This window comes from Bos taurus, chromosome 6 (genome assembly GCF_002263795.3).
Source record: "Bos taurus isolate L1 Dominette 01449 registration number 42190680 breed Hereford chromosome 6, ARS-UCD2.0, whole genome shotgun sequence".
Classification (NCBI taxonomy): domain Eukaryota; kingdom Metazoa; phylum Chordata; class Mammalia; order Artiodactyla; family Bovidae; genus Bos; species Bos taurus.
Window position 1 is genome coordinate 31,357,299 of NC_037333.1, and position 27,292 is coordinate 31,384,590.

The 27,292-nt window shown below is 37.8% G+C and overlaps 1 protein-coding gene and 1 pseudogene across 1 annotated transcript in view; both read right to left on the minus strand.

Moving 5' to 3' along the window:
* GRID2 (glutamate ionotropic receptor delta type subunit 2) overlaps nt 1-27,292 on the minus strand; it is a 1,601,453-nt gene that overhangs the window by 579,610 nt on the left and 994,551 nt on the right. Inside the window, exon 8 of the mRNA XM_015471545.3 lies at nt 7,370-7,489. Coding sequence (XP_015327031.2) covers nt 7,370-7,489 — 120 coding nt within the window. The remainder of the gene's footprint in view (nt 1-7,369; nt 7,490-27,292) is intronic.
* LOC132345568 (DNA replication licensing factor MCM4-like) lies at nt 23,136-24,983 on the minus strand (annotated as a pseudogene).

Below are 27,292 nucleotides of genomic sequence, written 5' to 3' on the forward strand. Positions count from 1 at the left end.
GACTGCAGGAGACCCAAGTTCGATCCCTGGGTCGGGAAGATCCTCTGGAGAAGGAAATGGCAACCCACTCCAGTAGTCTTGCCTGGAGAATCCCATGGAGGGAGGAGCCTGGTAGGCTACAGTCCATGGGGTCGCAGAGTCGGACATGACTGAGCGATTTCACTTTTCTACTCTCTTAAGTTATGCTTTCGCCCTGTTGTTGAGACTCCTCCTGCCCTCAGTAGATACATGTCCAAGTGAGATTTCATGCTTTGCCACCTCAGCCAGTCTCCTGCCAACGTCCTTCTCATCGCCTGACTTTATTGCAATCAGAAACAATAAAACAAAACCCTTCTGATTAAATCCTATCCCTACATTAATACAAATTCATTCTGTCCACTGAAAGCTGCTGCATAAAACATATACAGCCATGTAGATTAATGCTACAATGAACTTCTGGTCTCTAACTTCATATGAACCAATAGTTCTCTCTGGCAATTCTTCCATGTTCCCTAATTATCTCTCTCTGTTTTGCCACTGCAGCTCTTTTAAAACTTATTCACTATCTATAAAATTCCAACCTAATTATCTCTAATGTTTTCTGGTATACTTTCTCTCTTAGCAGATAATCTCACCATCCTTTCCTCAAAAAAAAAAAAAAAAAGAGAGAGAACATATTTCTTAACAATTCCCTTAACTTCTTGATAGCACCCATGGTAACTTGCTCGTAAATACACCATTCTCTCTTTATTTCCTTCTCTCATCACTAAGGAAAATTATATTCTTGGTGCCTAAGATTAAACATTCCACCTAATTCTGGATCAAATTGTCTCTTTTTCTCTTGGACATCTATCAGTGATCACCTGACTTTCCTTTATCGTCTTTCTCTTACTCCCTACAGCCTTGATCTGTGAGCATTCAAGCATACTCATCTCTGTTATACTCTGAAAATTATTCCCCTCCATTTCACTAAGTCATTTAATGACTGATCTCATAGCCAAACAGGGTTAATATGGTTACCTTTATCTCTTCTACTCATTACCTTCCTTTTTATTTTTTAACTTGTTACAATTTAAACATATGATATTACTGCTCCACTGATATTTTCCTAATAAATTGCAATTATTTGCAACATTTTTTTTTTTTATGTTCCAGACATGGTTCTGGATGTATCACATTACTAAATCATTTAGGTTGAACCTATCTATGAGTTAGTAACATATTCAATGTCACTTGGTTTTAAGTAACACAACAAAAATTTGAGCAGTCCTACATTAGCAGCCACATTTCTAACCCATTGCTTTACTGCCTCTCCTTAGTTACTGATGAATCCTGAGTTCCTAAATTCAATGGGACTCTCTTCAGTCTTTATATTATTGCTATTTAGCTACATTGCCAACCTGTCTTTATTTCTTAAAACTCTTTATTCTTAGGTTCTATTAGTATAAGACTTCAATGACCATCCTTGCACATACATACTTAATTACTGAATTTGGATAAGTATTTTTGTAAAATGGAGTAGTATTAGGATCATAAGATTTTAGGAAAATTAACAGTAACCTTACATGTGATAGTTTACACAAAAGATTTTGGAAGAAAGAAGAAACCTGATGCAAAATGACTATACATAAGCTTGGGGACAACAGTAGGGAGCAGATATTTTCTCCCATCCTGTGGGAACAGAGAGGAGGGAAAAAACATGAAGGTTTGTAAGGAATTAAGCAATACTTACATGAAGAGCTTTTATTTGTCTCTGTATAGATTTTACCTGCAAATGAAATAATTTCTGTATGTATACCTTAACGTGTACAGTTTTTCTTTTTCTTCAAATTAGGTAACATTCCACAGCAATCCTGATTTCCCAATTGTAATGAGGTCTAAAAATGTTTTCTGATATCATTCTACAAGTAATTAAGTAATGAAACCTCTGAAGAAAGACACACGACTTTCTGCTATAGAATCATGAACATTTTCATTTTCCAAATCTTAATTATTTTTATACTAAACGCATTTTATGATTCTAGGTTAATTATTTTGTTTCCATTTGACTAGATTTGTCAGACTCTTTGTGACCCCATGGACTATAACCTACCAAGCTCCTCCATGCATGGGATTTTCCAGGCAAGAATACTAGAGTGGGTTACCATTCCCTTCTCCAGGGATCTTCCCAACCCAGGGACTGGAACCTGGTCTCCTGCATTGCAGGCAGACTCTTTACCCTCTGAGCCACTTGGAAAGCAAGATAAGTGTAACTCATTTCTTATTACTAAATAAATACGTTTGAAGACAGAGAATTGCCTCTAAGACACATTTTTCACCCACAGTTTTGAAATTCTCTATGACTCAATGGTAATCTTTGATGCTAAATTCTTCCAGGTTCATAAATTTACTCTAGCACCAGGTACTTAGCATTACGTAGTTCCTTGGTCACCATAAATCCCACATTGATAACCATAGGTTTTGCCATCATAGATCTGCTATACCCATGCACATTAGAGACAATAGTGAAAATGCAGAGGTTTAAAAACAAAGACAAATCTTAAATCAGGCAGAGAAGTTAAGGTAAGATGATTGGCGGTGAGACAGCAGTTCTCAACCACAGCACTGAAGCCAGAACCCATGCAATGATATCATCAATACGGTTAAAGAGTAAAACCAGCACTTTGAAATTCTGTGTCTAGGGAAAATATGTTTGAAGGAAGAAGATGAAATAAAGATATGTTCACAGAAATAAAAACTGAGAAATACAGCCACAAGAAAACCATCAAAATGGGAAATTTGAAAAAATATATACTTCAGGCCAAAGAAAAGCAATTCTAGATAAAGACGTAGGAAGGAAAAACAAGCAAAGAAAGTAGAACATATATGGGTATATATAAAATAAATATTAACTGCACATGATAGTAATGGTAAGACTTCTTAGAATAAAAACAATAATATTAAAAACTTGAACAATAATAATCCATCATGTGAGAGGTGGATATATTGAGTAAATGGAGTTAAAATTTTATGTTTGCTAAGAGGAGGTTTAAGATATTGATAAACATTAGATGTTGATAAAGTATGGCTGTTGTAAATTCTAGAGGACCTATTAAATAAAAGCAGAGTATATAACTTGTAAATTAGTACAGGAGAAAAGAGGGAATTGAAAAATAAAATTTATATTAATCCAAAAGAAGGCAAGAAAGGACAAAAAAGGAACCTAGGTTAGGCAAGGCAAACAGAATGTAACATAATGGTAGAATGTATAAGATGGCAGACCTAACTCTAAATGTATTATCAAATATATTTCATTTAAATACATGTAATACTCTCATATTTAGGCATGAATAGTCCAACTGGTATCAAATAATGCATTGTATAGTTTCTTAAGAGTTAGAAGTGGAATGAAAGGATACAGGAAACGTTGGAAGTAAAGGGTAGTAAAAAGAAAGTTCACCAAATATATTAATGGAAGGGTAATTGCTTTACTCTATTCATAGAAAAAAATAATAATGCTATATAATAAATACATCATAAAATAATACATAATAAAAATAATTATACTTTAGGGAAGAAAGTATTATTAGAAGTAGAAGCTTTATAATAATAATTTAAGAATGTTATTTACAAAGAAAACTATTCAGAAATAAAGTTCATATCTTGAAATGTTTCAGATATTTAAAAGGATATACCTAGCAGTTTTATCCCAATACATATAGAAAATTAAAAAAAAAAAAACTTTAAAATATCATAAAGATAAACTTCTCAAGTTTATAAAAAGAATAGAAAATATGACTTTTATTTTTTATCGACTTGGAAAAATAGAATCAGTAACTTAAAAATTCCCACAACAAAAATTCTAGTCCACCTTGGCTTCATAAGACCATCTATCAAACATGTAAGGAAAAAATTCTTCCAGTTTTATATAACTAATAGAGAATATAAAAAGAAGAAATCCTCTCCACCACATTTCCTGAGGTTAACTTAACCTTAGCATCAAATTACAACAGAGAAAATTTCAGGTAACCTTAGTCGAGAACATCAATGTAAAAACTTTAAGCAAGTGGTAGTAAATAAAAAAATATATATAAATATGGAAACATTAATGAAATTATGTTTGTAAAAATATAAAAATCAGGTTTATTCCAGGAATACATGAAGTTGCCTATATCTGATCAAAGTTAATGAAAGAAAAAGAGAAACTTTGTATTTAGTAGTGTAAAGTTTGCATCTTTTTCTCTGATATTGATAATAATCAAGGATGCTTATTACTGTTATTTAATACTTTCATTCAACATTGTCCTAGAGGACCTAGTCAGTGTACTAGGCAAATAGAAATAAAAGATATTAACATTGGAAAGGAAGAGACAAAATCATTATCACAGATGATATGCAAAGAATTAAGAATTTACAGATAAATTATCAGAATTAAAGAGTGGAGCAAGAATGTTGGATATAAAATTAATATAAAATATCAGTGCCATTCCCATATATCAGCAACCAATAGAAAATGGGGTTTTAAAAGATACTATATTACTTTCATACATTATAATACCACTCAGCCATATAAATGAAAAAATAAAAAATTACTGACATGCAAATAAGAATGTACCTAAAATATGTTGAGAGAAATAAGATACATATTACTACAATATCCATTTATATGAACACTAAAACCAGGTAAACTATGTGTGCAAAGAATAATGATGGAACTTTTAGGATAATTAAAAAACTATATAACTTGAGAGTAGTGATTACATTGGTGAATTCAATCATTGACAGCCTTGTGGACTTAATATTTGTGCATTTTATTGTATATAAGTTAAATTTCAATAAAAAGTAAATAAGATACTGTATTAAAAATAAATTTGTATTTTTTTCTTTTCCCATGTATTAAAAAAAAAGAAAATTTGCAGGGAATTCCCTGAAGACCTAGTGGTTAAGACTCTGTGCTTCCAATGCAAGGGGCAAAGGTTTGATCCCTAGTTGGTCAATCCTTAAGGAAGTCAGTCCTGAATGTTCATTGGAAGGATTCACGCTGAAGCTAAAGCTCCAACACTTTGGCCACCTGATGCAAAGTGCTAACTCATCAGAAAAGACCCTGATGCTGGTAAAGGTTGAAGGCAGGAGGAGAAGGGGATGACAGAGGACGAGATGGTTGGATGGCATGACAGACTCAGTGGACATGAGTTTGAGCAAGCTCCGGGAGATGGTGAAGGACAGGGGAGTCAGGCATGTTGCAGTCCATGGGGTCACCAAGAGTCAGACACGACTGAACCACTGAATTGAACTGACTGAGGCACTAAGATCCCACATGCCCTGCAGCACAACCAGAAAAACAAAAAATTAAAATAACAGTAAGAAGAAGAAAATAGTTTTTAAAAATATACACTTTTTAAAAAGCTACAAAAAATTTCAGGTAGTTAAAACACTTAAATTTAAAAGATAGAATTATAAATCCTTCAGAGTATAATTGAGCATAATATTTTTATGACTCTAGTAGTATGGAATGATTTCTTGAGTAAGACTAAACATCAATAATCACAAGAGAGAAAATTCATAATTCTACTAAATTTAAAGGTACTATATCTAATGAAAATTAAATATAAGGAGAGGAAACGATTTGCAATATAAATAACAGAAGATTAATATTCAAAATATGCATACTGCTCTTAGACTCAATTATATAAACAAAGATAACCCAATAGAAAATGGCCAGAGGACTTGAATAGGCAATTAACTCAAAAAAAAAAAAAAAAAAAAAAAAAAAACCATGAAAAGTAAAAGATGCAGAATCTTTTTATAATCAGGGAAATTCAAGTTGAAACAAAAAGATATATCATTATACATTGAATAACCTAATAAAAATTTAAAATCTAACAAAACCAGCATTTGGTGCAATGTGAATTCAAAACACTACTGGAGGTATGTGAATTGGTAAATATGTAGGAAAGTAGGTTTGAGATTATGTTTCCTTGTGTTGCAGCAATTCTACTTCAGGATACAAATCCTATAGAAACACACACACAAGTACAATATTATATATCCAGATGCATGTCTAAGAATCTTCATAACATCATTACTTATGACAACCTAAAAGTGGAAACAGTAGACTGTGACACATAAATGCAATAGAAGCAGGCTACTGTAGATCATGACACATGTATACAATAGAAATTGACACAGCAATAGAAATGAATAAGCAATAACTGTAACAACAAGAATAACACAAAATGAAGAATACAAAAAGAAAAAAGAATATATGCAAAATGTGTTCATTCATAAATTGAATACTGAAAAAATGAATATTTAAGGATGTACCCTTAGATGATAAAATTATATTCAAAGACAAAGAAATTAATATCATAAAATTCAGACTAATGGTGATGCCACTGAGACAAGATGTCAGGGATATGAACAGAAATAATATAACGAGGCTTTCAAGATGCTTGGTATGTTCTATTTCTTTACCATAGTAGTGGTTGTTTCATTTACAATAATTCAATAAACTATCCTTGTGCTTTATGCAGTTTTCTACTAATATATGTTTGCTATGCTTCATTATAAATCAAATAAAAACACATTAAGATAGTTTTGACTTCTCTAGCATAAATTTACCAAAAGGATTTTTATTGCTAATTAGAATAACTCTAAATTTCAATTTGTCTAAATTTTCTGCATCCTATACCTCAGCACTGGAAAGAAAACACCCACTGAAGAACTTACCGTCAATGCAGTTAGAGATTTATAGCTATGAACTTATGTTTGCACATTCAATTACCTTAAGTTTTTCCCTACCAAAAATATCTAAAAATGGCGTATTGAAACTATAGAAAAATCATTTCTCCAGGGGTTTTTACATCTCTTGTTGAGAAAGTTACTGTCCCAGCAATTCATGAAAAATCCTTTATAGGCGCTCAACTTCTTACACGTGATCTGAAGTATATAAGAGTTCATTTCCTGCAAACCATTTTCTTTCTACTTATTACACGACATAGATAGTGAGATACTGTAATGTCACTTTTTATAGACTATCCCTCTTATCATATGAAATTTATCAAAGCTCTTATTCTGATTTTGTGCATCTTACAAGCTAAAAACCAAGCAGTTAGGCGTTGTGTAGATACTAAATTCACTACTGTATAAAATTACTATAGTGAATAGAAGATTATGCTAGTTCCCTAGGCAACAATAGGTTTATTCTTTCCCTTTATTTTAAGGCACAGAAAAATTTATTGCTTAATACTTCTAGTGAGTATGTAATGTCCTCTAATTCTCTTGCCTCTTCATTTCTCTCAAACTGTAATATAGACTTTAATGTATACTGTGACTATAATGCATGGAAAACAATCCAACATAACCATATTACTATAGGAAAAAGGAGATTTATCAATGTGTCCGGTCTTACTTTGCGAACACCTCGGCCAAGCTCTTCTCCATAGTTGGTTCCAAGAATTTCAAAATGGACGTTGGGATTGCCTCCATTTTCTCCAAATTCTAGCTCTCCAGTCAATCCACTGACTCCACCCTAAAAGAGAGAAAACAAACTCATGAAAGATTTTTGAAGATGTAAAATAATAAAAAGAGGATATCATAGGAACATGATTTTCATCTATAAAATAAATGTTTTCTCAAGCATGCAATTATTAACAGGCTATTCTTTAATAGATGCACAGCATTAATAGGAGTGCAATTGAAAACAACCTTAAGTATCACTTAATCCAATCCCATCCAATCTACTGAAAAGGAAATTCTGACCCAAAGAGGCAAATTGGTACTCATAATGACATGTTTGCATTGGTACTAAATTCCAGGCTAGGATTTGTGCCAACATATATTGAACATGCATGGATCCATTAGTCAAAATACAAGATACTTCCAGAGAGCTTAGAATCTACTCCAGAAACAAGTTTTGACAATACTCTTTCTCCAGCACAATTCCATTCTAATTTGAACTAGAATTACACTGGAAATCTTCAAAGCCATGGTTTCCAACTTCTGGAGTTTTGAATTTTCTCCTTTAAATATCTTTTTTCAAGTTAAAAAAAAAATCTAAATTAGTCTTGAACACTGTTTATAGTCTTAAACAGTAGTTTTAGCTATTGTGATTCACTGGGAATTTCCAAGCTTCATCTTTCACTCAACATAACAGATGTTCACTTTTCCAACAGATGGCAATGTAGGTCAGACTTCTCTTTTGTGTTTACCATTCTTTTCTCAGTTGAGTTTATCAGCCTTCACAGTATTTAGGATTACAAATGAATACAACATTCCGAGTCACCTCTAAACTATTTCTAACTTAGAATTTTTGTCTGATAATCCTATATATTTGGACAAATTATCACCGTTTGTAAATTGCTTCAATTTTCACCTATGTAATCAGTTCATTTGCTCAGTCATGTCCAACTCTTTGTGACTCCATGGACTGCAGCACGCCAGGCCTGTCCATCACCAACTCCCGGAGCTTATTCAAACTCACGTCCATTGAGTCGGTGATGCCATCCAACCATCTCATCCTCTGTCATCCCCTTCTTCTCATGACTTCAATCCTTCCCAGCATCAGGGTCTTTTCAAATGAGTCAGTTCTTTGCATCAGGTGGCCAAAGTATTGCAGTTTCAGCTTCAGCATCAGTCCTTCCAATGAATATTCAGGACTGATTTCCTTTAGGATGGACTGGTTGGATCACCTTGCAGTCCAAGGGACTATCAAGAGTCTCCTCCAACATCACAGTTTAAAAGCATCAGTTTCTCAGTGCTCAGCTTTCTTTATAGTCCAACTCTCACATCCATATATGACTACTGAAAAAACCATAGCTTTGACTAGATGGACCTTTGTTGGCAAAGTAATGTCTCTGCTTCTTTTATATGCTGTCTAGGTCACTCATAGCTTTTCTTCCAAGGAGCAAGTGTCTTTTAATTTCATGGCTGTAGTCACCATCTGCAGTGAGTTTGGAGCCCCCCAAAATAAAGCCTCTCACTGTACCCACAGTTTCTGCATCTATTTGCTATGAGGTGATGAAACCAGATGCCATGATCTTAGTTTTCTGAATACTGAATTTTAAGCCAAATTTTTTATTCTTCTCTTTCACTTTCATCAAGAGGCTCTTTAGTTCTTCTTTGCTTACTACCATAAGGATGGTGTCATCTCATCAGCATATCTGAGGTTATTGATATTTCCCCCAACAATCTTGATTCTAGCATCTGTTTCATCCAGTCCAGCCTTTCTCATGATGTACTCTGAATATAAGTTACATAAGCAGGGTGACAATATACAGCCCTCAGGTACTCCTTTCCCTATTTAGAACCAGGTTGTTGTTCTATGTCCGGTTCTAACTGTTGCTTCTTGAACTGCATACAGTTTTATCAGGAGGCAGGTCAGGTGGTCTGGTATTCCAATCTCTTTAAGAATTTTCACACTTTCTTGTGACCCACACAGTCAAAGGCTTTGGCATAGTCAATAAAGCAGATGTTTCTCTGGAACTCTCTTGCTTTTTTGATGATCCAATGGATGTTGGAAATTTGATAACTGGTTCCTCTGCCTTTTCTAAATCCAGCTTGAACATCTGGAAGTTCACAGGTCACGTCCTGTTAAAGCCTGGCTTGGAGAATTTTTATCATTACTTTGCTAGCATGTGAGATAAGCACAATTGTGTGGTAGTTTAAACATCCTTTGGTGTTGCCTTTCTTTGGGACTGGAGTGAAAATGGATCTTTTCCAGTCCTATGGAAATTTTGCTGAGTTTTCCAAATTTGCTGGCATGTTGAGTGCAGCACTTTCTTAGCATCATCTTTTAGAATTTGAAATAGCCCAACTGGAATTCCATCACTTCTACTATCTTTGTTCATGGTGATGCTTCCTAAGGCCCACTTGACTTTGCATTCCAGGATGTCTGGCTCTAGGTGAGTGATCATACCATTGTGGTTATCTGGGTCAAGGAGATCTTTTTTGTATAGTTCTTCTGTGTATTCTTGCCACCTCTTCTTAATATCTTCTGCTTCTGTTAGATCCATACCATTTCTGTCCTTTATTGTGCCCACATTTGCATGAAATGTTCCCTTGGTATCTGTAATTTTCTTGAAGAGATCTCTAGTCTTTCCCATTCTATTGTTTTCCTCTATTTCTTTCCATTGATCACTGAGGAAGGCTTTCTTAACTCTCCTTGCTATTCTTTGGAACTCTGCATTCAAATGGGTGTATCTTCCTTTTCTCCTTTGCCTTTGCTCCTTTTCTTTTCTCAGATAATTGTAAGGACTCCTCAGACAACAATTTTGCCTTTCTGCATTTGTTTTTCTTGGGAATGGTCTTGATCACTGCCTCCTGTACAATGTCACGAACCTCTGTCCATAGTTCTTCAAGCACTCTATCAGATCTTATCCCTTGAACCTATTTGCCACTTCCACTGTATAATTTAAGGGATTTGATTTAGGTCATACTTGACCGGTCTAGTGGTTTTCCCTACTTTCTTCAATTTCAGTCTCAATTTGGCAATAAGGAGTTCATGATCTGAGCTACAGTCAGCTCCCGGTCTTGTTTTTGCTGACTGTATAGAGCTTCTCTATCTTTGGCTGCAAAGAATATAATCAATCTGATTTTGGTGTTGACCATCTGGTGATGTCCATGTGTAGTCTCTTGTGTTGTTGGAAGAGAGTGTTTGCTATGACCAGTGCATTCTCTTGGCAAAATTCTGTTAGCCTTTGATCTGCTTCATTTTGACCTCTTTAGTGTTGGTACTTAAAAATATCTCATTTGCCATAATCTCTAACTCAACTTCTATTCTGTTTGGCAGGTTTTATGCTGTCTACTATGTCTCCTGTTTCATCTGTGTCTTGTATCCCATCACATGACACTAAGCCCACAGAAGCCATTCAAACAAATTATTCCTCATTCATTCATTTCCATATTTAATCAGTTTCATTTTTCCAACAGTAATAATCAATAAAACAGATCCTTCAATGATATTTTTGAACAGCTTCTCTCTTATTATTCAGTTTTATTATCAAAAATTTATAAATTTGAATTATCTGTGCTCTTCTCATATGTGATTAAACAGTCAACAACATGAATTTTGAAGTCAGATTTCCTGGATGTCAGATTTTGAAATCATATTTCAAATCCTAAAAGATGATGCTATGAAAGTGCTGCACTCAATATGCCATCAAATTTGGAAAACTCAGCAGTGTCCACAGGACTGGAAAAGGCCAGTTTTCATTCCAATCCAAAAGAAAGGAAATGCCAAAAAATGCTCAAACTACTGCACAATTGCACTCATCTCACACACTAGCAAAGTGATGCTCAAAATTCTCGAAGCCAGGTTTCAACAGTACATGAACGGTGAACTTCCAGATATTCAAGCTGGATTTAGAAAAGGCAGTGGGACCCAGGATCAAATTGCCAACAACCACTGGATCATCGAAAAAGCAAGAGAGTTCCAGAAAAACATCTATTTCTGCTCTATTGACTATTCTAAAGCCTTTGTGTGGATCAGAACAAACTGAAAATTCTTCAAAAGATGGCAATACCAGACCCACCTAACCTGCCTCCTGAGAAACATGTATTCAGGTCTGGAAGCAACAGTTAGAACTGAACATGGTACAATATCCTGGTTCCAAATAGGGAAAGGAGTACCTGAGGGCTGTATATTGTCACCCTGCTTATTTAACTTATATGTAGAGTACATCACAAGAAACGCTGGGCTGGAAGAAGCACAAGCTGGAATCAAGATTGCCGGGAGAAATATCAATAACCTTAGATATGCAGATGACACCACCCTTACGGCAGAAAGTGAAGAACTATGGAGCCTCTTGATGAAAGTGAAAGAGAAGTGTGAAAAAGTTGGCTTTAAACTCAATATTCAGGGAACTAAGATCATGGCATCTGGTTTCATCACTTCACAGCAAATAGATGCAGAAACTGTGGGAACAGTGAGAGATTTTATTTTTTTTGAGCTCCAAAATCACTGCAGATGGTGACTGGAGCCATGAAATTAAAAGACACTTGCTCCCTGGAAGAAAAGTTATGACCAACCTAGACAGTAAATTAAAAAGCAGACATTACTTTGCCAACAAAGGTCCGTCTAGTCAAAGCTATGGTTTTTCCAGTAGTCGTGTATGGATATGAGAGTTGGACTATAAAGAAAGCTGAGTCCCAAAGAATTGATGCTTTTGAACTGTGGTGTTGGAGGAGACTCTTGAGTCCCTCGGACTGCAAGGAGATCCAACTAGTCCATCCTAAAGGAAATCAGTCTTGAATATTCATTGGAAGGACTGATGCTGAAGCTGAAACTGCAATACTTTGGCCACATGATGCGAAGAAATGACTCCTTGAAAAGACCCTGATGCTGGGAAAGACTGAAGTCATGAGGAGAAGGGGATAATAGAGGATGAGATGGCTGGATGGCATCACCGACTCAATGGACATGAGTTTGAGTAAACTCTGGGAGTTGGTGATGGACAGGGAGGTGTGTTCTGCTGCAGTCCATAGGGTCGCAGAGTCGGACACGACTGAGTGACTGAACTGAACTGAACTGAATACCTGTATTTTATCAATGTAGCGGAGTCTACTAGCTGTATAAACCTGGCTAAGTCACTTTAATTTCTCTATGTCCCAATTTCTACATGTTAAATGCAAAATAATAGTATGTACCTGAGAAGATTATTACGTAAATAATATAGAAGTGTGTTTGATAAATTATGAGAGCTTAATTAGTATGATCATCATAATCATTATCTCCATGATTATTTAATTTTTTTGGTTTATAATTCATCTAGAAATTATAATCATGCTCCTGTTCTTTTTTCAACTAAAGTTTATGAGGATTGCAAAACTCATGCTTGGAGATGTACATAGCTTTGGAAAATGCTTTTGTTAATTTGACTCAGTTATATTTCATTGCATGGCAACCCACTCCAGTATTCTTGCCTGGAGAATCCCATGGACAGAGGTGCCTGGTGGTCTACAGTCCATGGGGTAACAAAGAGTTGGAAACGACCGAGCAACTAAGCACAGCACGTATTTCTTTGACTAGTATTTGGGGAGTAAAGAGTTAAAGCAGCTGGTCTAGGTTCTGTCTACCCTCTTTTTGATATGCATATTTGTGTATGTGCTAACGGAGCAGCCCAGGGAGGGAGATAAAAGGAGGTAAATGAGTCTAATGCCCTTGTCAACTGCAACTCCAGGTAAAGGATGAGTAATATTTACTGGGAAGAAATGTCTTATCTATAAAAGCCCTTAGCAAGATGTTCCAGTCTAAAGAATTATAGTAAACAAACTCTGAATCTATGGACTAATGGTTTATGGCTCCCTGGAAAATGTTCTAAAGCTTTATACTTTCTAGGGCAAAAACAGAGATATTTCATAATGTAAATGCTCCGTATTGTGTGACATAGGCTTTCAAAGCCTTTTTTTGGACACAGAACATACATGTATGTCTGATGTAGGAAGAAAGGACTTGCAGAGCCATGCAGAATTTCAAATGAACTCTCTCTCCTTTGTCAGTGTCTCTTGATTGCCTTTATCTTTGATACGGTTAAACTATCCTATTCTGATAAGGGAATCCAATACTGTTATTCACTCAGTACTAATATTTCAAGGAGCCCAATTATCACTTAAGGTTTTAAAGACTGGGGTTTAAGGACAGTGGATCTGATTATCATAAATATCTCCAAATGAGAAATACTGTAGGAATTTGATTGACGAATATAGCTTGTATTACTAAACGTAATTCAAACTACTGGTATTCAGAAATCTTTTTATAAGTGCTTTTTATGCTTTCAATCACACATCTACTTCAGTAATGCTGCTGCTGCTGCTAAGTCACTTCAGTCATGTCCGACTCTGTGTGATCCCATAGACGGCAGCCCACCAGGCTCCGCTGTCCCTGGGATTCTCCAGGCAAGAACACTGGAGTGGGTTGCCATTTCCTTCTCCAATGCATGAAAGTGAAAAGTGAAAGTGAAGTTGCTCAGTCACGTCCGACCATCAGCGACCCCATGGACTGCAGACTTCCAGGCTCCTCCGTCCATGGGATTTTCCAGGCAAGAGTACTGGAATGACTTTAGTAATATTTCCAATTATATCAGAATCTTACATTTCTGACAGTACTTTATTTCCAGGAAAAGGAGGGTATCAATATACATATCAATATGATTGCTACATTGCAAAAATGCTATCCTCCTGAAAATTCTAAACTTTGGATAACCAGACTGCCTGGCATTGTATTATTATTATTCCCCATCGATACTCAAAGCCATTATCAGCCAGTCTCTTCTCTGGCTCATAGCTGGTACTGAGCAACACAGGCCAATTTAGTGCATATTGCACACGTTACAAAATTCCATAAATCAGTGAACCCACATTTAATTTACTATGGCCTCCACTTATCTTTTTTCACTTTTTTGACTTCATAATTTACCTGCTTTATGTTATATTCTTAATGAGCTGTTAGCATGTGTAATCAGTAAAACTTTCCTTCATGTAGCATAAAGGATGTTTAAGAGGTTAATATTTCAAGCAAATAAACCCTTTAACTGAAGCCCCTGCTTAACTACTCAGACTTGAACTCTCTGCTATTTGGTTGCCTAAGAATATTCTCATGTTTTTGAGCTTCTATTTTTCTCATCTATCCCCAGATCAACGTTGAAATTAGAGCACTGGTAAAAATGTGTGCTGGCCAGGTGGTAATGAGCAGTCATCATCTTTGTGCATGCATAGCTGCAGTCTTTTAATCTCTTGATACAGCTGATTCTAAACAAAATAAGCTAATGGGACATTAATAGTATGAATACCGCATACAGATAATTTTTACATGTCCATTAAACTGACAGTAATAATTGCCTCCAGAGTAAACCTTTTGAAAAATATCAAGTAAAATCAGTTTGGATTTCATCATACACATTATATAGAAATACCAGTGTGCATCAAATATAAAAAGCAGAAGAGAAGAGGAAAGAGTAGATCAAAGGTTGGGAATAATTTACCACTGGATAATCAGTTCTTGAAAAGGCTTAAGTTTGATGCTCCCTTGTGGATAGGATAAGTTGGAAAAAAGAAGAAAAAAAATCTACTAAGTATTTATTTCACTCTCTTTATGAGGCTGAAGGGTTTATCCCTATTTTTGAAACTGGAAAGTAACTGAGATACACGTTTGGAAAGTCAAAGGAAACATCAAATATGTATGACACTTGTCTAATTTCCTTATACATATTCCTAGGTTCCTTGGAACTGCAGACATGCTTGATAACTAAAGACACCCTGGCAAATAAACTAGCCCAGCAAGGCAATGAACACACCGGGAGATGCCAGCCTCAGCAGTGTGTCCTGATGCCCTCATGTTTCTTCAGTTAATTTCAGTATGGAAAAATCCCTGAGAGAAAGAAAATACTGTATTTCATACTCAGAAAAGAGACGGAATTTATATATAAGAACTAGAATACAATATGCCAAAAATAAATAAATAATAAAACATAAATATTTGTGCAAAATGGCTAGGAAAAGTTGAGTTGCCATATAACATTTATGCATATGTATATGTGTATACAGATATAGATATATTCATTCACCACTTCTGATGGCTCAGTGGGTAAAGAATTCGCTGGCAATGCAGAAGTTCCAGGATCAACCCCTGGGCTGGGAAGATCCCCTGGAGAAGGAGATAGCAACTCACTCCAGTGTTCTTGCCTAGAGAATTCCTTGGACAGAAGAGCCTGGCGGGCTACAATCCAAAGGGTCACCAAGAGTCAGAAACAACTGAGTGACTAAACATACATATTCATGCTTATAAGCATACATATACACTCAAGGATTCCTTCATAATAGAAACTTGAAGCAAACTGAGCAGGAAATAGGAACCTACTAACATTCTGGTCACACTACTTACATCACAGAGAAGAAACCAGTGCCCTGACAACTAGGTATCTGAGGAACCTGAACTAAAGCCTTCAAATTGTGCCTGATATTCTTCCTCTAGATCATGTAAGCTGTGTGTCAAATATAACATATGCAAATCACACTGCTCAAAAGATGTCTGTTGAACTAAATTAAATCAGAACAGATACCGTTTTATCCACTTTATGATTCAAATGCCCTGAAGTTGCAGGGAACATTGATGGGTCCACAGGAAGATTATTCTAAGGACACTGATTTGCATTTTTCAAAGCTCTTGTGGCAAAAAGTTTATTTGTACCCATTTCTGTCAAAAGGCTATCTCATATTCCAAGTCTGTACTGTTTCTGGTAAGTCACATTATGTTTTCCTAAATTCTCTCTCTCTCCTTCAGGTTTATAATTTTAAACAGTAACACAAAAAGCAAATAATATATTTATGTTACTCTAAATATACACAATAATATATTTTGTATATACTCTAAATATACAAAATAATATATTTATGTTACTCTAAATATACAAAAATACAAAAACCAACAAGGGAAGATCAATCAGGACAAAGGAGTAAGACAATACAGACGTAAGACATAATACAGAAGAAGTAAGAAAGACTTAATTCTTATATAACTTCCCTTAGGAGCACATCAAAAATATATTTACACGTGGAATTACTCTTCCTGAAAACTAACTGGAAAATAGCAGACAGCCTCATAAAACCAAGGCAGTAAGAAAGAATTCACATGTAATCAGGTAGGAAGAGAAGAGAAACAATCAGGTTAGGACCTGTGACCCTGGGAAGGGACTCAAAGGAAAAGAGAGATCACAAGGGCAGACATCCTCCCTGGGGCATGAGCAATTTACATCACATATTGGGCTCCTCAGGCCTGGGGTCTGACAAAGGGCAGAGCTGCCCCCTGGGTGGAGGGCTGCTGAAGAGGAGGGCTATGGGAAGCCTGGACTGAGCCTGTGAAAAGTGTGCATGCTCTGGCTTGAGCCCAGGGCAGGGCAGAGAGGGCAGTGTGAGACTGTACTAGCAGCTGCCCAGCACATCGGAGAAGGCAATGGCACTCCACTCCAGTACTCTTGCCTGGAAAATCCATGGACAGAGGAGCCAGGTAGGCTGCAGTTCATGGGGTCGCTAAGAGTTGGACACGACTGAGCGACTTCACTTTCACTTTTTACTTTCATACATTGGAGAAGGAAATGGCAGTCCACTCCAGTGTTTTGCCTGCAGAATCCCAGGGGCGGGGAAGCCTGGTGGGCTGCCATCTATGGGGCTGCACAAAGTCGGACACGACTGAAGCAACTTAGCAGCAGCAGACCTGGCACATAACCCAGCCTGAGCCTATCGAATGTTCCAACATTGCTTACGTCATGACTCAGTTCTGCACTGGATTGAGGACTGCCATGACTGAGGAAAGAGCTAAGCCTTGGAACACAAAGGAGACTCAGACCTGGGCAGCATCTAGGCAGGGAGGGGGCAGCCTTTTTTGGCACTTACACAGGTGTCACATCAGAGGCAGCCTGGATCTCTGTCTACAGCCAACCTTCTGTAACCCATGCCCCACAATGCTCTGAGAGCCGACATGGGCCCCTGCTGCTCCAGCACTGCTCTCCCGTGGGGCCAGGATCCCAGAGCTGTGGGAGGGAGAACACTGACTTAAAGGGAAAGGAGTCATCACGGATCCAGACTTCAGGGCTTCTGCTCCAGCAACTTTGGATCTGACCCCATACCAAATAGGGTGCATCACATGAAGCTTAGGAACTTTACCATGGTCTACAAAACCTTTCCTAATCTTTCCCCTGTCTATCTGTTTTAGCCAATGAAGAGCCATGTTCCTGTTGTGTTTCTATTCCAGCCCCCTCAGTCTTTTTTCAGATGCTTAAATATGCCAAACTCTTTTTTCCTCCAAACCTACTTACATTATATTGCTCTTGCATCAGATATTCTCCTCTATAACCCTGCAATATATGCAATACACTCCTCTTTCCTTTTCTGGATAATGCCTATTCATCATAATTGTTTCCGCTTATCTATCACTCTTATGCCTAAGTAGGTCCTCCAGTCACATACTTCCAGAACAGTTGGTATTTCCCCTTTTGTCGAACAGATCACACTTATAATTATTTTTGATATTTCTATTTTTCTTCCTTTTTCTGTGATCTCACAGTACAGCATATGGTAGTTCAGTTCAGTTCCGTTCCGTTCAGTCGCTCAGTCGTGTCCTGCTCTTTGCGACCCCATGAATCGCAGCACGCCAGGCCTCCCTGTCCATCACCAACTCCCAGAGTTCACCTAGACTCATGTCCATCGAGTCGGTGATGCCATCCAGCCATCTCATCCTCTGTCGTCCCCTTCTCCTCCTGCCCCCAATCCCTCCCAGCATCAGAGTCTTTTCCAATGAGTCAACTCTTCCCATGAGGTGGTCAAAGTACTGGAGTTTCAGCTTTAGCATCATTCCTTCCAAAGAACACCCAGGGCTGATCTCCTTTAGGATGGACTGGTTGGATCTCCTTGCAGTCCAAGGGACTCTCAAGAGTCTTCTCCAACACCACAGTTCAAAAGCATCAATTCTTTGGCACTCAGCTTTCTTCACAGTCCAACTCTCACATCCATACATGACCACAGGAAAAACCATAGCCTTAACTAGACGGACCTTTGTTGGCAAAGTAATGTCTCTGCTTTTGAACATGCTATCTAGGTTGGTCATAACTTTCCTTCCAAGAAGTAAGCATCTTTTAATTTCATGGCTGTAGTCACCATCTGCAGTGATCTTGGAGCCCCCAAAAAATAACGTCTGACACTGTTTCCACTGTTTCCCCATATATTTCCCATGAAGTGATGGGACCAGATGCCATGATCTTCGTTTTCTGAATGTTGAGTTTTAAGGCAACTTTTTCACTCTCCTCTTTCACTTTCATCAAAAGGCTTTTTAGTTCCTCTTCACTTTCTTTCATAAGGGTGGTGTCATCTGTATATCTGAGGTTATTGATATTAGTAGTACTCAATAAATATTTGAGTGAATATATACCATATAAGAATTATTTTTAATATTTTTGCCATTTTAAAGAATACTCTTTTAGATACCAATATGTATCAGTGTACCTCTTTTAGGATAATATGTATCACCACGTATCAAGTTGATACTAAAAGATCTGAGATACAGACACACATGTTGATATATTCTATTTTCCCACAGTAGGTACTGAAAATAACTACCACAAAGGATTTAGTAGAAACTGATCAATTAAACCATTGTGGAAGTATTTAAGGATCTATCAAATCTTGTTAGGCTTACTTGTATCGAATATATGCAAAATGTCAGTGCTTTTATATGTAATCACATATTTTGAGTGTAATAGTTTTCTTAGTTTGTTCTTTAATTAAACAAAAGATGAAAGCATATTCTTTATAAAACTCAGCTCTGATTCTGTCACTTATCTATGCCCTCAAATTCTTTAAAATCTTTCATTTATCTACAAAATTAATTCCTTTCCTCAACCTTTTTCCAGTCTCAACTACTCTACGTGTCCTGTGCACTCTGGTAAATTAATCAATCTTTGTCAGTGTCTATGTGACTTATTGCAATAGATATGTCAGCTACAGTGCTTCTACCACCCCAAATATGTGCCTCTCCATAACTTTACATTCATTGTTGTTTAGTCACTAAGTCCTTTCTGACTCTTTGCAACCCCATGGACTGATTTTCAAGTTAAGAGGCTACCAGTTCCATGCCATTTTTTCTAATTTTTTTCTTGGTTTGGGGTCAGGTTCCTCAGGAAACAGCTCTGAGATGGAGATTTGCTGGTGTCTAGGAGGGTTCCTTCAAGTGCTCCTATGGAAAGTATATGCAAGGAAATGTGGCAAGGGGGAATGGACAGAGGGAAAGGCTTAAGTGCAGCACAACTTCTAAAGCAGCTCAGGTGACCCCATGAGCCAGTCTGTAGGTGCGGTATCTCTTCATAGTTAACCCAGATGGAGGCCAGGCACTCAGACCTTCCTAGTTCTGCAACGACCAGCCAATGTGCACATGCTCTTCCAGAAAAGGAGTACAGCAGAACTCCTCTGCCAAGAGAGGTCCTAGATGGACTCAGCTGCGTGTCCTCCCTAAAAGGAATACCTGAGCCATGAAGCATAGATCCGATCTGCATCACACATAGTAGACTCTGCTAAGATTCCATAGAATTCTATTTTTACCACATTTGAGGCTCTTTATTATCTCTCACCTTAGAGTATACCTTTGTGTATACTTATTAGCCATTATTCACAACTAGGTTCTAAATAGCTTTTTGGGAAATCACACAAAAGCATTGAACAATAGAGTCCATGTTATAGGCATTTGATAAATATCTGTTAAAAGAATGATAAATGTATGAATGAACAAAGTGTATTCTTGGAAACTGTTACAAAATTAACAGTAAGAAAAAATAGAAAATGCCATTTAATCATAGAGCAAGTCTGTAAATAAAAATAACACACCCACGTTGCAGGGGTGTAATGCTATCCCACAACCTGTAAGAAAGACACTACAGCTGTATGGATAACAGATTAAACTGACTTCTAAATATTCCAGGGAACTGATTTTCAGACTGTGGTTCTGAGAACTGATCGTGGTGGGAGTCCATCTGGAGATTCTCTCCCGTTCTCTTCCAGCGCAGTCCTGCTTGTATTCGCTTTACTTATTTTGCTTAAAATGTTTGAAAGCTTGCTGTAGGGTAAGTAACATCAACAAACTTAAATTACACAGTCTGAATACTCCTTACCAAAATATACATTTAAATGTAGCATCTAATAATAAAGAATGCATACATGTGAAAATAAACTTTTCACCCAAAGAGTTGTTAAAAAATGCAGTCAAGGGTTTTGGAATAGTCTTTTACAGACTCATCAATGTACACACCAACTTCAGGGTATTTGAAAAGGCCATATTAAAAATACAGTATTGTTTATATAATATCAACACACGGTGCCTCTACCCCTGATTCTTGGTATGCGTGTGTGTATTTTCTTTGCTGAGCTTGTGCTCAGTCGTGTCCGACTCTTTGCAACTCCCTGTATGATAGCCCTCCGAGCTCCTCTGTCCATGGAATTTTGCAGGCAAGCATACTGGAGTGGGTTGCCAATTCCTACCTTAAGGAATCTTCCCAATCCAACGATCAGACTTGCATCTCCTGTGCCCCCTGCATTGGCAGGGGAATTCTTTACCACTGTGCCAGTTGGGAAGATTCAATAATTTTGATTTGAGGTAAACAGACACTACTTCCAAGAACGACAAAACAGATAAATTGTATGGTACCTAGAATATAACACAGGAAACCAGAAATCTTGATATTTAAAACTGATTTGCTGTGTAACCAGCCCTTAATAATTCTTTTATTTTTTCTGAGACTCAGTTTTCTCTATCTTAAAATTGCAGAAAATAGGTTGCTGCTGCTGCTGCTAAGTCACTTCAGTCGTGTCTATAAGATTAAGTTTATTTTATCTTGCTATTGTAGAATTGCATGAGTTACTAATAAATGTTTTAAGTATAAAGAGAGGATATAGTCTTTACACAATCTAAAAAAATCTCTTTTCAAATTATGCCCTTGATATATTTAACAGCAGAACACTGTAGCATTTTTATTAAACCAAGATGGTGTTTATCACCAAAATTATACAAGTTTGGAACTGGAAACTAAAGTAATTAGCCAATAAAAGTTTTCTTTTATTGTTATTTTTTAAATTCTATCATTTATTTGGGGAAAAGCTTTATATCTTAGGATAAAATGGCAGAAATTAACCTAGAACGTAATCATTTCCTATCATTTAATTCTGATTTTATAGTAGCCATGAGAACAAGCCTCTGAGGAATTACAGTGAATGCTTTAACAGGGAAAATGACTCTGTCTAAGCCTTATCTCATATTATAAAACCCCAAGCACATAGATGATTGCTATTAGGAAGTTAAACACAAAAGCTATGACCCAGAATGCCATATTCAAAAGATTGATATCCTGCTCTCTATATAGATTCAAAGTCCTGTTGCTAACAAAAGACACTTCAAGAAAATTATCTTGACTGTATATATTGTAAATTGGAACCATGTTTTTACTTATTACAAAATGTGGGAAAAAAACAACAAAAAAGAAAACACATTTTACTAAGAAAAACTGAACCCAGGCTAGAAAAATTTTATGAAACCAAACAGAGACTAAGAATGTCTTTCTGTTGGCCCCTCTACCACAATATATGGCAGCAAGGGCAGTGACCAAGCGCAGCGGAGCTGAACACACTGCACTGCTCACCAGAGCTCCAGAGCAAGCAAGTAGCTTTTTCAATCACCATCAAAAAATCATCATCAGCCAAGGCACACCATGCTTTGTCAAATATAATATCTTTGGTAATTGCTGTGTCAGATTGTCCCCCAACATCTTCCAAAAGTTATGAGTATCTTTGGCCTGGTGTTTTATTCTTAGATAAAATAAATTTTCTCAGTGCTTCAGCTAACTCTTCTTTCCATTTAGGACAGATGGCGCTCATTTCTATAGTAACAATAGATATGTCCTCAGTGCCAGTCTAGGGGTTAACAGCATACTGCTAATAGCCTCTTTATGGAGGTCTGTTTCTTTACTTCAACTTTATTTGAAAATCATACTTTGGCATGGGCTTCAACTAAGCCATTGTAATGATTTCTGCTATTGAGGATATGCAAAAACCATCCTTCCACTCCTGCAGCTTCAGTGACAGCCTGACTGGCTTCCTGAGTTAACCTCGGCATCCAGGGCTGTGACAGCATGGCCCTTCAGCATGGCTGTATCCATGCACTCTTGTGCTTGCTTCCTGCTCTGGTGGTACAGAGTCATGTGGGAGAGAGCCAGATGCCTGCTACAGGCTCTAACCTGAGGTCTAACACAAGGAAGATAAAACTGAACTTTGATAATAACGTGTGTCGTCACTGGATATTTCTCAATGTGTGTTTTATTAATGTATTTATTTTTAGCATTACACTGAGAGTCAATGGGCTTCCCTGGTGGCTCAGATGGTAAACTATCTGCCTGCAGTGCAGGAGATCTGGGTTGGATCCCTGGGTTGGGAAGATCCGCTGGAGAAGGGAATGTCCACCCACTTCAGTATTCCTGCCTGGAGAATCCTACGGACAGAGAAGTCTGACCAGCTTCTCTGTTGGACATGACTGAACAACTAACATACACACTGAGACTCAGTAGAATTTGCTACTTCCAGGAGAAGGCAATGGCACCCCACTCCAGCACTCTTGCCTGGAAACTCCCATGGACGGAGGAGCCTAGTGGGCTGCAGTCCATGGGGTCGCTGAGGGTCGGACACAACTGAGCGACTTCACTTTCACTTTTCACTTTCATGCATTGGAGAAGGAAATGGCAACCCACTCCAGTGTTCTTGCCTGGAGAATCCCAGGGACAGCGGAGCCTGGTGGGCTGCCATCTATGGGGCCGAACAGAGTCAGACATGACTGAAGTGACTTAGCAGCAGCAGCAGCAGGATATATGTTCATGCCTTGAGCTGGCAAGTAACCTCAAGCTTTTAGATGAGGAGAGTCAGCTGTTCCCTGACTTTGAGCAGTACTGGTTTTGTACTTTGATTCATCTTCTTAAGTATCAATACAGCATATGCCACTGTCACTCAGGAAAAGGGCACCAGTCTGCAGTACCAGCCATCCCCTCTCAGGGTCTTTCACTACATATACTGTCAGGCCAACATCACTGAAACCCTTCCCAGGCGTGCACTGGTCCCAGGGAACCAGGCTGTACCCATACTGCAGCAGCTGGGACTTGCTGGCCCCAGGGTTGCCACACAGCAGGAGGCTGATCTCAGCATGAAATCTGCCTCTTCCTGTGTGACTAAAACCCTTTTCTATTTCCCGGAAAAGCTGGAGTGATTTCCTTTTTGAAATCTTTCTGTTCTTAATTGCTTGGACCTGAGGCTGAAGCAAATCTCTTATAAATGCTTGTTTTTCTGGAAAGTTTTTTAAGCAATTTCACATGCTTCTCTGAAAAAGTTTCTGTTCTGCTTCTTTATCTCCTTCATGCAGACACTTTGCCTCCGTTTTCTGATAATGAATGATACCAATGAGGCTTCTGTCAGCAGACTTCACATGACTCATTCCTGGATTGATTCAATAGGAACAGCTGGATAGATGCCTGTAATGTTCACTCTGTCCCCAAGATGAACCTTGTCAACAATATCATTGTGAGCAAAAGGATGTCACCATGAGGCATCTGCCCTGCAAGCATATTTTCAGGAGACTCTCGGAGTCTGATCCTCTGCTTGTCAGAGAACACAAGGCAGTTGTGGGTCAGCACCACACTGGGGGGGCAGCAGGCACATTTGCAGGCTCAGTGGTCTGACCCGGCCCATCTCTACCAGGACAGTGTGGGTGCACACCCGACACTGGAAGGAGGCCCCGTACGTCTCTGGAATCAGCTAGGACATCCTGATCATCATGACACGGATGGTGAAAAGCTGACCGATGTCTTCCGGATTCAGTTTCTCATAATCAACACACTGAATGGATCTACTTGAATCTGATGTTCTAAGACTGAGTCAGGTTAACTGTCAAAGATCTCATTGATGGCCATGTTAAACGTTAGGATAACTTATAGTGGGAGGCAGGTGAGCTGTCTGTATGGATTTTTGTCAAATGATTTTAAGTGTTCGCAGTTTACATTTAAAAATGGCTCCCTAATAATAATTGTTTTCCCAAGTAAGTGTATGTATAGAGGTTCAACAGTATTGATGGCAATATTTTCATCTTTAGCCAGGTCAATAAAACCCCGAAAATTTGCTTTGCAGGTTTCCATATTTACATCTGTTCCTCAAATCACATGTTTTTGTCCTGGAAACTGCTCACTGACCATTCTATTTTCTGTTGTTGGCCCATACTGCAAAACTACCTACAGACACTTTTGTGCAGACCCCAGGTCAGGCCTCTGCCTCATGGGTATGCCTGTAACACCACTGTTGGGGTTTCCTCTGTCTAAGAGCTGAGAGTAACATATGTTGTTTGGTGAACCAAGAACAAAACCAGGAGGAATCCCTGAAGAGTGCATCAGAGGAGAGCTGGAAAATACTATGTCCTGTGCAACAGGGCTCTGCCAGCCAGTTCCAGGCCTGGCCAGCCTCATCTACAGCTCTGTTACATGGGTAGAATCCTGGCATCATTGTCTCTGACACAGAGAAAGCCTGGCTCCCTCACTTGCAGGAAGGGAAGTTTACTGCTCCAAAGCCTGAAGGACTCCAAGGGTACCTGGTAGATTACGTTCCCAAATGTCCCAAGAAAATAGTTTTTCAAAGCTTTAAAAAAATTTAAAGAATTAGAATTAAGTACTGAGGATTTTTTGAGGATAATATAAATATGTATTTTAAAAAATAAGGGAATAAACTACAAAGAAAGAAGAATCCAGAGTTATATATCAAAAGTCGGTCAGGTCAGTTCATTGTATCTACGATAACTAGTTTAAAAATATAATGGAAACATATCCAATCCATTATAGTGTGTGCATACACACACATACACACAGGTGAGCATATTCAAAACCTTGTAAAATTTCAGCAATGAAACAATGAAAACACATACAAAGAATACTATAAATCTTTACTGAGGGTTATAAGAAGATGACTATATAGATAGATACCATGTCTATGAATGAAAGGCTCATTATTTTAAAAATTATAACTTTCTCAAAAATAATCTATAAAATCCATATAAATAACAACAGCTTGGGGGTGCTGATATTCTCTGAAAGAAATGATCACTTGAAAATTAATCTCTTATTATTGAAAAAAGAAGATAAATACAGAGATATCCACTCTACCAATTCACAAAATTGCTGCAGATGGGTACTGCAGCCATGAAATTAAAAGAGGCCTGCTCCTTGGAAGAAAAGATATGACTAACCTAGACAGCATATTAAAAAGTAGAGACATTACTTTGCTGACAAAGGTCCATATAGTCAAAGCTATGGTTTTTCCAGTAGTCATGTATGGATGTGAGAGTTGGACCATAAACAAGGCTGAGTGCCGAAGAATTGATGCTTTTGAACTGTGGTGTTGGAGAAGACTCTTGAGAGTCCCTTGGACTGAAAGAGATCCAACTAGTCAATCCTAAAGGAAATCAGTCCTGAGTATTCATTGGAAGGACTGATGCTGAAGCTGAAACTCCAATACTTTGGCCACAAAGATCTGCAAAGATCTGACTCATTAGAAAAGACCCTGATACTGGGAAAGATTGAAGTCAGGAGAAGGGGATGACAGAAGATGAGATAGTTGAGAGAAAAGATGGGATAGATGAGAAAGTGTTGGCATCACTGACTCAATGGACATGAGTTTGAGCAGGCTCTGGGAGATGGTGAGGACAGGGAGGACAGGTGTGCTGCAGTCCATGGGGTCTCAAAGAGTCCATGGGGTCTCAAAGAGTCAGACATGACTTAGTGACAGAACAACAACAACAAGATAAATTATAAAGCTGCAACACAAGAGTTCCCTGGAAACCACCACCTCCTTCTTACTGGACATTATAGTGCTCATGTCAAATGCATTGTGTTTTTTTTTTTAAGTCCTTTTATCTCATCCACATAATGAGAATGCAAATTAATTGAGGGGCAGACATTCACTCTTTTAATTCTTTGTACTCCTTGCACTGGAAATCCCCGATGGCTCAGCAATAAAGAATCTGTCTTTTGATCCTTGGGTCCAGAAGATCCTCTGGAGTAGGAAATCGTAACCTGCTCCAGTATTCTTGCCTGAAAAACCCCATGGACAGAGGAGCCTGGCAGGCTACAATCCAAAGGGTTGCAAAGAGTCGGACAAGACAGAGCAACTGAAAACGCACTGCTCATATTAGTACATAGGCTTTGTAAAGTGTACAGCATATGGTCAGATTATAGGCATGCAGTGGCTACTTGAATGCAATTAAGAATTTTTTCACTAGAATATTCCCATTGAAATAAAGAGCCTGACCTCATCTGTGATGTTTAGCAGCTGACTTCTTTTTAAGCTGCCTTTCTTATTAGGCCCTACATATGGACAGGCTGATCAAGAAAGCCCATCATGGATCTCCTTCTTTGAAACCCCTGGAAAATTTAAGCCTATAAAATCTCCAGCCCAAGTAAATGGGAACTATTCTCAGCTTGTCTCTAAACTACTACAACTGTCCCACCCGTTCACAGCACTCTGCTCCAGCCAGCCTGGGCCTGCATGGGCCCACTCTGCTTTATTCGAGGTCCTGTGCGAGTAGTAAATTATCTTGTTTTGTGAAGTGTCATCAGCCTGGACATCTAAATGGGATAACCAAAACACTCAGGTGAGGCAAAGTAATATGATTGGAAAAACATGACTCTGTTTTCAAGCCTAATTCAAAATGTGAGAAAAAAAATAAGGAAACAGAACTTTTGTTATCATACATATCATTCAAACTTAGCCTTTAGATATAGAA